The 16,640-nt window shown below is 43.4% G+C and overlaps 1 protein-coding gene across 3 annotated transcripts in view; it reads right to left on the reverse strand.

Moving 5' to 3' along the window:
- Positions 1-16,640, reverse strand: part of OS9 (OS9 endoplasmic reticulum lectin) — a 124,656-nt gene that overhangs the window by 77,068 nt on the left and 30,948 nt on the right. For all 3 annotated transcript variants that reach the window (XM_063952316.1, XM_063952317.1, XM_063952315.1), the window contains exons 5-10: positions 12,332-12,430; positions 10,301-10,502; positions 9,520-9,663; positions 7,363-7,496; positions 6,726-6,771; positions 4,508-4,596 (exon numbers count right to left, since the gene is read on the reverse strand). In XM_063952316.1, coding sequence (XP_063808386.1) covers positions 4,508-4,596; positions 6,726-6,771; positions 7,363-7,496; positions 9,520-9,663; positions 10,301-10,502; positions 12,332-12,430 — 714 coding nt within the window. The remainder of the gene's footprint in view (positions 1-4,507; positions 4,597-6,725; positions 6,772-7,362; positions 7,497-9,519; positions 9,664-10,300; positions 10,503-12,331; positions 12,431-16,640) is intronic.

Genomic DNA, 16,640 nt, shown 5'->3' on the forward strand with positions numbered 1-16,640 from the left:
CCTTCTTGGCCAATCCGGAACGATGAGTATAGTTCTTACTCCTCTCTTTCTTATTATCCTCAGCACCTTGGGTATGAGAGGAAGAGGAGGGAACACATAAACCGACTGGTACACCCACGGTGTCACTAGTGCGTCCACAGCTATCGCCTGAGGGTCCCTTGACCTGGCGCAATATCTTTTTAGCTTTTTGTTGAGGCGGGACGCCATCATGTCCACCTGTGGCCTTTCCCAACGATTTACAATCAGCTGGAAGACTTCTGGATGAAGTCCCCACTCTCCCGGGTGGAGGTCGTGCCTGCTGAGGAAGTCTGCTTCCCAGTTGTCCACTCCCGGAATGAACACTGCTGACAGTGCTATCACGTGATTTTCCGCCCATCGGAGAATCCTTGTGGCTTCTGCCATTGCCATCCTGCTTCTTGTGCCGCCCTGTCGGTTTACATGGGCGACCGCCGTGATGTTGTCTGACTGAATCAGCACCGGCTGGTTTTGAAGCAGGGGTTTTGCTTGACTTAGGGCATTGTAAATGGCCCTTAGTTTCAGAATATTTATATGTAGGGAAGCCTCCTGACTCGACCATTGTCCTTGGAAGTTTCTTCCCTGAGTGACTGCCCCCCAACCTCGGAGGCTTGCATCCGTGGTCACCAGGACCCAGTCCTGTATGCCGAATCTGCGGCCCTCGAGAAGATGAGCACTCTGCAGCCACCACAGCAGACACCCCCTGGCCCTCGGGGACAGGGTGATCAGCCGATGCATCTGAAGATGCGATCTGGACCACTTGTCTAACAGATCCCACTGAAAGATCCTTGCATGGAACCTGCCGAAGGGAATCGCTTCGTAAGAAGCTACCATCTTTCCCAGGACTCGCGTGCAGTGATGCACCGACACCTGTTTTGGTGTCAGGAGGTCTCTGACCAGAGATGACAACTCCTTGGCCTTCTCCTCCAGGAGAAACAACTTCTTCTGTTCTGTGTCCAGAATCATACCCAAGAACAGCAGACGCGTCGTAGGAACCAGCTGCGACTTTGGGATATTCAGAATCCAGCCGTGCTGTTGTAGCACTTCCTGAGATAGTGCTACTCCGACCAACAACTGCTCCATGGACCTCGCCTTTATAAGGAGATCGTCCAAGTACGGGATAATTATAACTCCCTTCTTTCGAAGGGGTATCATCATTTCGGCCATTACTTTGGTAAATACCCTCGGTGCCGTGGATAGACCAAACGGCAACGTCTGGAATTGGTAATGGCAGTCCTGTACCACAAAATGGAGGTACACCTGGTGAGGTGGGTAAATGGGGACATGTAGGTAAGCATCCTTGACGTCCAGTGATACCATATAATCCCCCTCTTCCAGGCTTGCAATAACCGCCCTGAGCGATTCCATTTTGAACTTGAACTTCCTTATATAAGTGTTCAAGGATTTCAAATTTAGAATGGGTCTCACCGAACCGTCTGGTTTCGGTACCACAAACATTGTGGAATAGTAACCCCGTCCCTGTTGAAGGAGGGGAACTTTGATTATCACCTGCTGGAGGTACAGCTTGTGAATTGCCGCAAGTACTACCTCCCTGTTCTGGGGAGTAGCTGGCAAGGCTGATTTGAGGTAACGGCGAGGGGGAGACGTCTCGAACTCCAGCTTGTATCCCTGAGATACCACTTGTAGAACCCAGAGATCCACCTGTGAGCGAACCCACTGGTCGCTGAAGTTCCGGAGACGGGCCCCCACCGCACCTGGCTCCACCTGTGGAGCCCCAGCGTCATGCGGTGGACTTAGTGGAAGCAGGGGAGGATTTTTGTTCCTGGGAACTGGCTGTCTGGTGCAGCTTTTTCACTCTACCCCTGCCTCTGGGCAGAAAGGACGCGCCTCTAACCCGCTTGCCTTTCTGAGGCCGAAAGGACTGTACTTGATAATACGGTGCTTTCTTAGGCTGTGAGGGAACCTGAGGTAAAAAAGTCGACATCCCAGCGGTTGCTGTGGATACAAGGTCCGAGAGACCGTCCCCAAACAATTCCTCACCCTTATAAGGCAAAACCTCCATGTGCCTTTTAGAATCAGCATCACCTGTCCACTGCCGGGTCCATAATACTCTCCTGGCAGAAATGGACATTGCATTAATTCTAGATGCCAGCCGGCAAATGTCCCTCTGTGCATCCCTCATATATAAAGACTACGTCTTTAATATGCTCTATGGTTAGCAATATAGTGTCCCTGTCAAGGGAATCAATGTTATCAGACAGGGAATCAGACCACGCTGTTGCAGCACTACACATCCATGCTGAAGCAATAGCAGGTCTCAGTATAGTACCTGAGTGTGTATACACAGACTTCAGGATAGCCTCCTGCTTTCTATCTGCAGGCTCCTTTAAGGCGGCCGTATCCTGAGAAGGCAGTGCCACCTTTTTTGATAAGCGTGTGAGCGCCTTGTCCACCTTAGGGAATGTCTCCCAGCGTAACCTATCCGTTGGCGGGAAAGGGTACGCCATTAGTAACCGCTTAGAAATCACTAGTTTCTTATCTGGGGAACCTCACGCTTCTTCACACAGTTCATTTAACTCATCAGATGGGGGAAAAGTCACTGGCTGCTTTTTCTCCCCAAACATAATACCCTTTTTTGTGGTAACCGGGTTAATGTCAGAAATGTGCAACACATTTTTCATTGCCGTAATCATGCATCGGATGGCCCTAGTGGATTGTACATTTGTCTCATCCTCGTCGACACTGGAGTCAGACTCCGTGTCGACATCTGTGTCTGCCATCTGAGGTAGCGGGTGTTTTTGAGCCCCTGATGGCCTCTGAGATGTCTGGGCAGGCGCGGGCTGAGATGCCGGCTGTCCCAAAGCTGCGTCATCCAACCTTTTATGCAAGGAGTTGACACTGTCGGTTAATACCTTCCACATATCCATCCACTCAGGTGTCGGCCCCGCAGGGGGCGACATCACACTTATCGGCACCTGCTCCGCCTCCACGTAAGCGTCCTAATCAAACATGTCGACACAGCCGTACCGACACACCGCACACACACACACACACAGGGAATGCTCTGACTGAGGACAGGACCCCACAAAGTCCTTTGGGGAGACAGAGAGAGAGTATGCCAGCACACACCAGAGCGCTATATAACAGAGGGATATACACTACATACAAGTTAATTTTCCCCCAATAGCTGCTTATATCACAATTTTGCGCCTAAATTTATGTGCCCCCCCTCTCTTTTTTACCCTTTCTGTAGTGTATACTGCAGGGGAGAGTCCTTCCAGCGGAGCTGTGAAGAGAAAATGGCGCTGGCTGTGCTGAGGAAGATAGCCCTGCCCCTTCAGCGGCGGGCTTCTCCCGCTTTTTTAATGAAAATTATGGCGGGGGATTAGGCACATATACAGTTTAGAACTGTATTATGTGCAGTTTGCCATTAAGGTATACTAATTGCAGCCCAGGGCGCCCCCCCCCCCAGCGCCCTGCACCCAGCAGTGACCGGAGCGTGTGGTGTGCTGTGGGAGCAATGGCGCACAGCTGCAGTGCTGTGCGCTACCTTATTGAAGACCGGAGTCTTCAGCCGCCGATTTTGTCCGGTATCTTCCGTCTTCTGACTCTGCAAGGGGGACGGCGGCGCGGCTCCGGGAACGGACGATCGAGGTCGGGCCCTGTGTTCGATCCCTCTGGAGCTAATGGTGTCCAGTAGCCTTAGAAGCAGAAGCTAGCTGCAAGCATGTAGGTTTGCTTCTCTCCCCTAAGTCCCACGTAGCAGTGAATCTGTTGCCAGCAGATCTCACTGAAAAATAAAAAACCTAACAAATACTTTCTTTATAGTGAACTCAGGAGAGCCCACTAAGTGCATCCAGCTCTGGCCGGGCACAGATTCTAACTGAGGTCTGGAGGAGGGGCATAGAGGGAGGAGCCAGTGCACACCAGATGTAGTACCTAATCTTTCTTTAAAGAGTGCCCAGTCTCCTGCGGAGCCAGTCTATTCCCCATGGTCCTTACGGAGTACCCAGCATCCACTAGGACGTCAGAGAAATTATAGCTAGAATTTGATTGGTTGCTATAGGCAACGCTCCCACTTGTCCTCTTTACATGTGATAAATATCACCCATAAATGCAGCAAAGCCCACCAGGAGACAGATTGTGACAGTAGGGATAAGACCCTTCCCTTTACACCAAACCAGATATAGCCACTCTCCCCTACTTGACCAGTTTATCTTTAGCGAAGGGCCACTAAGTAGCTGCAAAAATTTCCATGATGACCACTGCCAGGTTGGGATAACTCACCCCATAACAGACAGAGTGAGAACCTATCTAAGGCTATACCAACAGGATCATCGGTGTCAGCGAGCAAGGCTGCTGGTGACACCAGGTTCCTACTCTGGAGATCTCCTCAGTGTGAGCCATTGGAGACATCAGTGAGAGGTACTGAGAATGGCACCTCTACCCAAGACACTATAGGGCGATGAGCGCTGTTCACTGAAGCAATAAAGTGAACCTATACTTACAAAAACACAAAAGTATCACTTACCTTTTTATGATGTTTCTTTAAATCTGTAATAAACTTCACCAAGTCTTCTGGATTCCTTATTATTCTATAACGAAGTGTCTTTTGTGAATCTGTACATAAAGAAAAAAGTAAGGTATAATATATATGTACTATAGTGGTCTGGTCATCCTCATGTAACTTCAAGTAGCAGAAGGGAGTTGCAGATCAAACAGCTGTTGTATTACAGATGTGTCCTAATACATACTACCAACACTATTTAAGAAATACAAATATATATATTTTCTTAAAAATGTATTATACAATTATAATTCACTCAGCCGGTGTTTGAAAAAACAGAATATCTAAAACAATTGACATTAATACTCCTAAGCAGCTGAATTTCTTTCAATAATATAGAAACTAAATAGCAACACAAGTTTCAAAACTCAAGAGTTCATTGAAACCGTTCCCACTTGTTTGTTACAAGTGGTCACATTCAATATAGTCAATGTTTCAAAGTTCCATTTTTGAGTTGGTTTAGTGTGCTTAAAATAGTACTCCAAAACAATTGGGTTCAAACTGTTTGGTTAGCACTTTATATATAAAGGTGCATTTAGCAGTTCATCAGATTGAAGCTGCTGAGTGTGTACTAAGCGGAGAAACGCATAAAGGACTTTCCGAGGCTCGGAGGATGCAGTAATCAATTCGATCCTGAGAACGAGTGGCTACCAGTGGAAAGAGGAGACCAGTCACCATGCTTACTTGAAAAACGGGTGAGAGAATAATCAGAGTCTGCCCATTGAATATCCACGCTATTCGGAGCACTTCCTTGGGACCGCTAAATGCACCTTTATATATTAAGAGTTAATTACTACAATACTCCAAGTTCTGCTAACTAAAGCATACTGTTTACAACGGACAGCAGCGAGGTCAAGTATTCTGATCAACTAAATACACCTGAGAGCTTGCGAACCAAACAGCTTGAACCCAATTGTTTTGGAGTACTATTTTAAGCACACTAAACCAACTCAAAAATGGAACTTTGAAACACTGACTATATTGTGACCACTTGTAGCAAACAAGTGGGAACAGTTTCAATGAACTCTTGAGTTTTGCAACGTGTGTTGCTATTTATTAATGTACAATAGTTTCTATATTGTTGAAAGGAATTCAGCTGCTTAGGAGTATTAATGTAAATTGTTTTAGATATTATGTTTTTTCAAACACCGGCCGAGTGTATTATAACTGTATAATAAATATTTAATAAAATATATATATTTTTTTTTATTTCTTAAATAGTGTTTGTAGTATATATCACTCACCTTGGCACAGCAGCGCTATATTTCTGTTTGTGCGTTTTAATTATACTGTTTGGGGATTAAGTGGTCCCTATTTTATGGCAGCAGCTGTTACACGGTGATTATTTATAATTTTAGATAATTGTGGTGTCTCTTGTTAATTAGCGCCCAGCGGCTTGGCACATTGTGACTGGTCATATATATTTTGTCCTAATACATCTTTGCTGCTGTCACGCCAAACAGCCCCTCTTGGCACGCAGTCTTCCGTGAGACTCTGTTAGCATTGGGTGTCTTTTTTGCTGATAATGCATTTTAGTTGCAATGCGATGAGACAAGGATATACAAGAACACTGCGCTGATTACCTCGATATGTGACACTTGTATATCTGCATATGCAGATTCAGAGTCTCAGTTAAACAAAGTGTCACGATGCAGCAGCCGTGGCTTTTTTCCTGCCAAGATCCTTTGTGCTCCATATTCAAACTCAGCCACACACAGATATCAAAGTGTTGCATATCAAACTACTCAGCACAGCCTCCTGGTGCGTCCTAGTCACATCGTGTTGCGACTAAGGTGCATTTTCTGCACACAAGAAACGCCCAACGCTAGCACAGTTGCTTGGGTCTTGTCAGCTCACTCGCACCAGGCATCTCTCCCTGTGTAGCGTATGGAGGCTAGATGTATGAGGATACAACTGTACACAAGTTTTCAGACTGTTTTCAAGAAGATTCACAGACCAAGCAAGATATCGTACTACAATACACATTAACAGGGGGCTGAACGTCATCCACCCACAGCAAAAGAGCTGGCAGTGATCATGTTCAGGACTGGAAGCTGAGAACTTAGCAAGTAATAATCATAACATACAGGCAGACAGACAATGCCATTTAGTGTGGTGGGATGTGCTTGAAAGAAATATATTACAGAATTGCATGTTTGATTTTAATTTCATTGGCACTAACCTTGTGGCTCCTCAGCAGGCGTGTTGAGTGTGGGGAATGTGTCTTGCTATATACAAAGAGAAAAAGTGTAGAATATTTTTTTTTGTTAAATAATAGATTACGTTAACAAATAAAGTGGTTCTTCTATATACTGTCCCCATTTTAAATGGCAAATCGCTCTTATCACAGGTATAGTCCCCGCAGTACACTGCATTAAAATATAGTCAATTCTATTATATGTATAAGCACATAGATAAATGAAATACCTCTTAATCATACTACTCAATTCAAGTCTCGAGAATTGAATAATGAATAAAACTGCAATCTAGGCAACAGTCAGTCATTTTCCACTATGTCTATTCTGACTAATGTCCCTGAATCTTGACTTTATGGAAGTGGTCCGCTCTCAGATCACATCACTTAATTGCAATCACCATTCCACTTATTCTTTGTACTTGTAAGTAACTGAGTAGTATACACAGAACTATATCGTAACAACATATTTTGCGTAGAAAGGCGTGTTTCGGGCTTTGCTTTTCTTAGTCTTTTTTGGAGCATTTTTAATACAGTGAACTAGAACTTTGTGTCTAATTTACTTAAGTGTCTTAAGATCACAATACGCTTAAATACATACATATTACAGATACTATAGGCTTACCATAGTGTCAGTATCTGGAGGTTGCGTTTCAGAGTCTTGTGAATCGATTAGTTTATTCCAGATATCAGTCTCTTCGGCTTCTTGCTCCCCAATAACATCTTCGGTACTCTCAGACTCAATAGGGGATTGCGATGCTGAATACAAAATACGAAATCTACAAATCATAGTGAACTCCTCCAAAACAAAGTAAACAAAATATATACTGAGAAGGGTAAGAGTGAGTGTGCCAAACACAGAATGTCTCCTACATTACATTAACTTGCAATTGGACAAAGCCAGGAAGATGAAGGGAGATTGGGGAGGGCAGGGGGGGTTATCTGGTCTTTAGATCTACAGTCAATAGGTTGACCACTAATGGTATACATGCATTAGGTCAGCAGGGTTAAAAGGTCGACATGTAAAAGGTAGTTTAAAAGGTCAACAAGGTCAAAAGGTCGACACATACATATTATAGATAAAAGTCCTATATAAAGAATCCTTCAGTAGTTCTTACGTACATGCATCAAATTAACCAGTTTTTTTTTTTTACATTGACCAATAGGAACAGACATTTCTCAGAATTCAAAATGCGGTTTGTTATTTTGTGTTAACTTTGTACCATCGTTTTGTTTGCCCTAGCAGGCAAGCTTTTAGACATGTAAGGCAATAAGTCCTTCAATGAACAGGGTATTCATATATCCCCTACCAAAGGGCTCCAACACGGGACAAAAAGAAGGGCTTTATAAAGTTTTGATTGTTGGGAGACCATATCTCATATGTAGACACATTGGCAGCACAGCTACTATCTATTTGTGCAATATACTATTTTGTCTCCACGGGTTAAAGTTTGTTTGCTATGGTGCTCATATTGTTTTTCACGTTTTGTTGCCATGCGCATACTATAGAAACAATATGCCAATGGTATCAAACTAAGGGAGAAGTCAAATTGCAGAACATTTCTACCTCCAAGAGGTACAGTTTTACAAAGATTCTGTATATTTGCTTGTTGTCATATAATGATAAAGCAATTATGGAGCGCAGTGATATAGTTACCTATACTGTGCATACCTTATAACCAACAGTGAAATTATGTTTCCTCTGGGAAGCAGGGGAACCTATAGCATAGCCAACAGGATGGAGAGGTAGCTGGAACTCCAGATGAGGAGGGCTAAAGTTGCATACACACTGGGTGTTTTTGCCCAGCGTGTATGCACAGCGACGATAGCCGACATCGCTGGGCTGAAAATCGCTCAGTGCATACACAATGAGTGCTTTTCCTCCCTGCCCAGCAATGTCAGCGGGGGTGAACGGCATTCCATAGCAGGACGCTATGGAAAGCCGTCCACCCAGCTTTTCATCTGCTGGTGATACCAGCAGATGAACGGTGGCCACTGGCGATGAAGCGGGAGTGCGCATCAGCGCTCATCGCCAGGGCATACACACGGGGTGGTTTTGAACTTAAAGCAGCTCAAAACACCAAAAGTGAGCGGCTTTCAGCTCAAAATCACCAAGTGTGTATGGGCCTTAAGAAGCCATCAGTTAGAGCTTTATTAAAGTTTCTGGAGCAGGTTTTACAGCGCTTAAAACTTTACTGGAAATAAGCCTTACACAGAGCAATTACTTTTTGCTATTCTTACACACAAAAGGTGTTCATTTAAAGGTAAGAATGTGCACTACAACTCAAAAATGTATTCATGAAAAACAAATCTATTGTTTTTTACTTCTACATTAGAAGTTAATATGCATTTGTGGGGTGTGCAGAGGTTCAATATAACGGATCTAAAGCTGCATACACACGGTGCAATATGAACTACTGATATGGACTATACAAACCATAGCGGTAGAAAACAGTACATATTGCACAGTGTGTATACAGCTTGCGATGCAGATAAACTCACCTCAGGACCGGTATCGCAAGAAAAAAAAAAATAGAGTGTGCAGGCAGGTCAGTTTTGACTAGAAATTGTACAATCTAGTACACTGTATAGTCAAAATAGCATATAGCAATGGCCATAGCAAAAATTGTACATAGCCAAAATCCCACCGTGTGCATAGTCCATATCAGTGGTTTTGGGCTCAGAGGAGTGCAAGGGAAATTGAATAGTGCAAATCGGCCACATAGGCAGAATCGCACAGTGGGTAAGCCCATTTAATCTGATATCTAGAGCTGCTAATTACCAGTCTCCACTTGCTGATCTGCAGTTTCTGTCATCCTAGGTGGATTTTCTTGATCTGTGGAACCAGATCTTTTAGGGGTCAATGTTTTAAGATCAAGGGTCTTCAATTCTTCAGACAGTTCCTCCACTATACGCTTTGTGTCAGCTGTAAAAGGAAACAATTACAAAAGTACCTCAATTAACAAAGAAAAAAAAATCCATAACAACTGCATTGCTAAAAGCAACTATTTTTGAAGAGGTGCCATGAAATGCGTTGGCCTATTATAAAAAAGATTAATACTATACAAATATGCTATGATGCCCAGCAGGAATGAAGGTAAAACAGTACAGGTTGCGTAATCCATATCCAAATATTCCAAAATACGGAATAATCCCAAATACGGAATATTTTTGAGTGAGACTGAGATAGTAAAACCTTTGTTTTCTGATGGCTCAGTGTACACAAACTTTGCTTAATACACAAAAGTTATTTAAAATATTGTATTAAATGACCTTTAGGCTGTGTATATGAAACAAAAAATGCCTTCTGTGCTTAGACTTGGGTCCCATCACCATGATCTCTCATTATGGTATGCAAATATTCCAAAATACGGAAAAATCCGATATCCAAAATACTTCTGGTCCCAAGCATTTTGGATAAGGGATACTCAACCTGTAATATTAATGCAAAAGATGGCAGATAAAGTGTAAATATATAATCCATGCTCATTGGTCTACATGAATGTATGTGGGGTTCAATTCACAAGGGAAAATGGTGACAACGCTTTGATAAGTTTACTTACAGACTTGTGCTTTTACATATTCAACATACTGCTCTGGGCTGAGAGCAGGGTGGCATCTTATGGCTTGTGGGGTGCCAGTGGTTGGAGGCCGCATGAAAGGATGATTGCAGATTCGAGCACTGTGAATGGTCAGCACGTAATTACAGGACTGTGGTTCATCCACACGGGCAATGAAGTCTCCAGAACCTTCCTCACACATGAACTGCAGTGTCAACATTAACATGTAATGTAACATTTCCAACAGTTGTTTAGCTCTCTTAAGACAAGTCAGTTAAAATAAGAAACACAGACTCATCTAAATAGGAAAGTAGCACTTGTGCTATATTGTTATTTTGCTAGATACAGACAAGCACCATCATTTGCCTGTCTAATATTCATATACTGTATTGCATCAATATGCACATGTATTATCCATTCTATGGGTATATTTTAATTAAAAAAAAAAATTGCCTTGCCTACATATTAGTCTCTGTATCTGGGAGGTGAGTGCATTTGAACTGAAGTTGAATGGTGTTAGAAAAATATGTCCACGTAAAAAACTTACAGAAAATGTGGTGGTCTGGTGGTCTGGAAGCCTAAATGTTTTGCTGAACATGTTCGGAACAAATTTGCTAGATACATACAGAGTTACACTGGTAGAGACAAGGGATGTAGCTGGCATCCCAACAATCAGGATGCCTGTGGTCAAAAGACCAACATCAGAATCCAGACACCGCTCAGAATCCTGATGGTCACAATTCCAAATGTAAGTATCGGGGAGGGTAAGGGCATTCTAACCGCTGGGATGCTGCTGTCTGTATTCTGACAGTCAACATGCCGTACCCAACCCGGGATAAGCACCAACAATAATTGTCTGTTTTGTTTTCATATATGACATTAACACTGCCACGCTGCTGGTACCATGTATAATGGGGGTAATTCCAAGTTGATCGCAGCAGGAATTCTGTTAGCAATTGGGCAAAACCATGTGCACTGCAGGGGAGGCAGATATAACATGTGCAGAGAGAGTTAGATTTGGGTGTGGTGTGTTCAATCTGCAATCTAATTTGCAGTTTTAAAATAAAGCAGCCAGTATTTACCCTGCACAGAAATAAAAAAAACCACCCAAATCTAACTCTTTCTGCAAATGTTATATCTGCCCCCCCCTGCAGTGCACATGGTTTTGCCCAACTGCTAAAAAAATTCCTGCTGCGATCAACTTGGAATTACCCCCAATATGCGTAAAACAGTGTGCGGGCATATTTCACGCTAGTTTTTGTTTTCATTTTAAAAAATAATTATAGTTTGCTAAAACATTATTAAAAAAATTGCAGTTTTGTACTTACAAATCTGTCATGGAACAAAAACAATTCACAAATTCTCCAGACAACACATTGGCCTACATAACTACTTAACTGGCATGGTCACATAGGACGACAACGCAGTCACTTGGGCTTTTGCATTTGCCTCTTTCCCTGACTTTGAATGAGAAAATCCTTCTACACATGTACAGAAAAGATTTCCTCTACTCCTGCCCCCGGTAGTGATGTGACCGCCATGCAGACACTGAAAACAGAGTGCTGAGATCAGCCGCAGCAGAGAAAACTGATCATCAGTCCTCCCTGACCAATGCTCCGCTGCACTGTGAAGGATGGGGGAAGGGTAAGTGCCACGGGTTGGGTGGGGGTGAGTGTTGTTCCCCAAAATAATTAGTGGCCCTGGGGGGTGGAAGGGAGGTGAATTAAAACATATTTATAGTGACACATAATGGAGGTAGGCTGGATGTAATACCACACAGTATATATTACAACTAGCGGCGTGGGGGGGGGGGGGGGGTAATGTCCCTCCTGATTTTACTGCCACTCTGGTTTGGGAGGCACTATTTCAATAAAGTATATTAAATTACTTTGCAAAAAAATATATTCTAAAATTAAAAAAGACGTTGAACGAAGGAAATAAAACTGGCACTTTTTGAGCAGTTTTTGGGGAAATAACTAGTCAGCTAAGTCTAATCAAATAAATGAGAGAGGGGAATGGTCGTCTTATCCTTACCCGAACTTCAGTCTCCCTCAACTTCCCATTCAGATCACATTTAGAACCGTTCACATACATCTGGCTGTGGTAACGCTTTAGTTTGTGGTGTTTCGATGCCTTAAAAGAATAAAATCTCATATCAGATATAAAAAAAATTAAATAAAAAATAAAAATAAAAAATAGAATGACACCTACGCTACACATTTAAGTGCATGAAATTCACTTCTCTACAGAATCTTACGACTATCTAGAACAGGCAAAAGAACCTCTAGCAAAACAGACTGGAGGAAACGCCTGTGTCACATACCAATGGCAGTTACTACACAAAACACAGAATGGTGGCTACCTATAGCGGCTTCCTTTTAAAAGACTTGTCGGCTCTAAATTTAAAAAACAAGAACAAAAACACATGACCAAATATGGTTACAGATACCATTTAAGGCTAGGACCATCATATTAACAGAAATTATGTAAAGTGGCATATTAGCATATCATAAGTGTAAGTAACAAAGATTTAAGCATTTTATTGAAAAATAGGTCGCTACTTGCGAGTTACCATACAGTATACATGGTGACAGAAGGTCACATAAACATGCGTTTTTGCTTCTTGGGCCATCAAACACCTGCGAGCCTGTGAGGGTGAAGATTTACTTACCACGACTTATCAGCTTGTTTCTTTTGAGAAGCTGCTGCTGAAGTGATAACCCTTACATGCAGCTCCCCACCTATGGTGTAAGTGTAACCTATTCCTGGTACAGGAGTTGGAGGAATTATCCGTTCAGCTATACTGGATAAAGTCTGTGCAAACATAGCCCAAGGTGGATCCATCTGCACCTGAATCTGCCTTGTATTTTTCAATAACCCCTGGTGAATGCTAAAACAATTTGCACACAAACCATCCTGAACCAAATCCTGAGAGGATCACACAGCTTTGCAACACAAACATGATATGGGTGTTGGTGTTGCTGTGAGTGTACCTTCCTCACCTTTGCCGCTCTTAGACATGATAAATAATCAACACTTCCACAGTGTACTACACAATGTGTGACTGTAATCACTTCAAACTTCTTAAAGTGACATACAATCCGACCCTACCCATGCACCAGGATTAAGGATCGGAATAAAACAAACTGACAGAAATATAGTAAAGTCAGCAATCACACTAGCAGTCAGTCATGTTATACATTAGTATAATAAGCAATATGAGCACATCATCAACTACATTTTAAGTATGTAGGAGAACATATTACTGCATCATGTTTAAACAGATCTAAATGTATTCAGACGCAATGCGAAAGAAACAACAGTAAATGAATACAGACTCATATGCAATAGGCACTTATCTAACTATTCGTACTCAAAGGGTAGATAGTGACTTAGTGCTGTATAACCCGTACTCAGTAGAGTGGAATACTGGGAGACTCACCTCGCTTCCAGGACTGATCAATACGTTAGCGAACGCTGAGTGGATCCAGACGCTACTAGTGTACACTGCCGCTCCATGAACCTATAGTGAACACAGACGCTCAGTGAACACGGACGCACCAGTCACACAGCCACCTATGCTGCGACTGGGTCCCCTTCGTGTACAGCATCTGAGACGGAAGCAGTTCAGGACGGGAGACTTGGAGGAAACTGGTCATGAATCAGGGGGAGGGGTGACCAGGAGAGCACCTAGACTCCCCACTGCTGACATCAACCCTAGGGATCGCGGCCTCATACTATTCCTGGAGCCTATGATCTCTAAGGCCTAGCGCTGGTGCACCCAGGGTCGCAGCCGCGTCAGCAACTGTTTGGTAGTCTCCTCCCAAAACAGAGCAGCTGTGTCCGTATTACCCTTCTAACCGGAACCGATGCTTTACCTTCTCCCCACGCTCCGCCCACAGCCTGGTAAGGTCTGCTGGACCTGCTAGTATATCAGACACAGACGCCCGCCGAAACAGCACTGTACTCTTGGGTAAGCGTTGTCGCGACTCGGCGGAGAGTTGTTGGAGCGACTCTTTCTAAGGTACGTATAAGACGCTGTTTAGAAAGATCACTCAAAAAAATAGTAAGACTATAAAAAGTAAAATAAGAAAGCTTAGGGCTGCTAAAAACCAGCAGCCCTCTGACCATGGTCCGGCTCCTGCCACACCAAACAAAAAACTGATTTGCCTAAGCAAGGAGGCGGAGATATATGGACGGGCCCGTTGCATGCTGGGAGGCTGAAAAGCTTTGACCGATTGCTGCAAATCCGCTGTCGCGCCGTCATATCCCATTGTCATCCTGTGGACCCTGCTGAAGAAACGGGTGTAGTATGGTATGCCGGCGGTCGGGCTCCCGGCGACCAGCATACCGGCGCCGGGAGCCCGACCGCCGGCTTACCGACAGTGTGGCGAGCGCAAATGAGCCCCTTGCGGGCTCGCCACGCTATTTTATTCTCCCTCCAGGGCGGTCGTGCACCCCCCACGAGGGAGAATAAGTGTCGGTATGCCGGCTGTCGGGATTCCGGCGCTGGTATACTGTGCGCCGGGATCCCGACAGCCGGCATACTGAAGACCACCCGGAGAAACAGAACATTTGCCCAGTCTTACAACTTATGACACACTGCGATAGAATCATAGTCTGAATGAAGTCTGGTACCTTTGGCCACCATCACTTCAGACATGACTAACATTTGATAAATATGGAGATAAAGGCTAAAAATATTCAGAAGGAAAAGGTTGTCATGAGTAGAATGTATTTATTAACATTATATGCTATTAACAGTACAAAATAGCAGCAAATACCTAGTCAATGTCATGTAAGTAAACTATGACTTTTGGTAATATGTGGGGGGAGGGTGGTTGCAATTTCTGGTCTATTAAAAACTTGACAGTCAGCTGCAACTGAGGTTCCAAGGAATACAATTCAGAAATACAATACAGAAAATAAACTGATAAAAGGCGAATCTATAAGGCAGGTGTGAAGACACAGGGTAAAATTGTCAAAGACACTCTATATTCCATATTTAGAAACACAAAATACATATAAAATCTGAAAGCAATTACCTCCTAAAGACAAAAATAAATAGGTAAATAATAAGAATGAAGTAAATATTCCAAGCATTGTTATAAAAGATAGATGATCTTACTCATAACGGCATTCTTCAGGAGCATTTGAAGAATCGTCTAGCAATGAATCTAAAGAAACTGAATAAGCATTTAGGAGGTTTAAATCGTACACTTAAACATATACATAAATCCATAGGGATGAAATGAGGCATGATTAGCCATGTCTGCAAAAAACCTCTTTTTAAGAAAGCAGTTGTAAAAACGGTGTCCTTCCGGCACATACAGGAAGATGGTAAAAGATTTAATTAATAAGGAATGGTACAGGTGAAAAAGCTAGATGACTACACATTTATCCATTTAACAATTATTATTTATTTATTATCCGTTATTTATATAGCAGACACATATTCTGCAGCGCTTTACAGAGAATATCTGGCCATACACATCAGCCCCTGCCCCAGTGGAGCTTACAATCTATATTCCCTAACACATGTCCACGCACACATTCATGCTAGGGTTAATTTCGTTGGGATCCAATTAACCTACCAGTATAGTTTGGGATTGTGGGAGGAAACCGGAGTACCCAGAGAAAACCCACGCAAGCATGGGGAGAATGTATAAACTCCGCACAGGTAGGGCCATGGGGGGAAAATCGAACCCTTGACCTCAGTGCTGTGAGGCAGTAATGCTAACCATTATACCATACGTACTACTGGAATGAGATTCCAGTGATCGATAGAGGGAGAGTTCTTTTATAAAAAAATAATAATAAGATAATCATCATCATCATCATCATCATGTGAAGTCACCGACTATACAGAATCTTAAACATGAGATACAAGTTTCCAAACAAGTATGACAGATTGCATGAGCAAGGCCTGAACAACCTTTTGGGGTATATTCAATTGCGGTCGAATTCCGGCGTGAAATCGACCATTTTTGGATTAGACACAAAAGTGTTGAATAAATCCTGAAAAAAATTGTGTGGGGTCCCCCCTCCTAAGCATAACCAGCCTCGGGCTCTTTGAGCCGGTCCTGGTTGTAAAAATACGGGGGGAAAAGTTACAGGGGTTCCCCCATATTTTAACAACCAGCACCGGGCTCTGCACCTGGTCCTGGTGCAAAATATATGGGGGACAAAACACGTAGGGGTCCCCCGTATTTTTAACACCAGCACCGGGCTTTAAATCACCAACTAGTCACCCCTGGTCGGGGTACCCTGGAGGAGTGGGGACCCCTTAAATCAAGGGTTCCCCCCCTCCAGCCACCCAAGGGCCAGGGGTGAAGCCAGAGGC

This window comes from Pseudophryne corroboree, chromosome 2 (assembly GCF_028390025.1).
Source record: "Pseudophryne corroboree isolate aPseCor3 chromosome 2, aPseCor3.hap2, whole genome shotgun sequence".
In the NCBI taxonomy this organism is placed as follows: Eukaryota; Metazoa; Chordata; class Amphibia; order Anura; family Myobatrachidae; genus Pseudophryne; species Pseudophryne corroboree.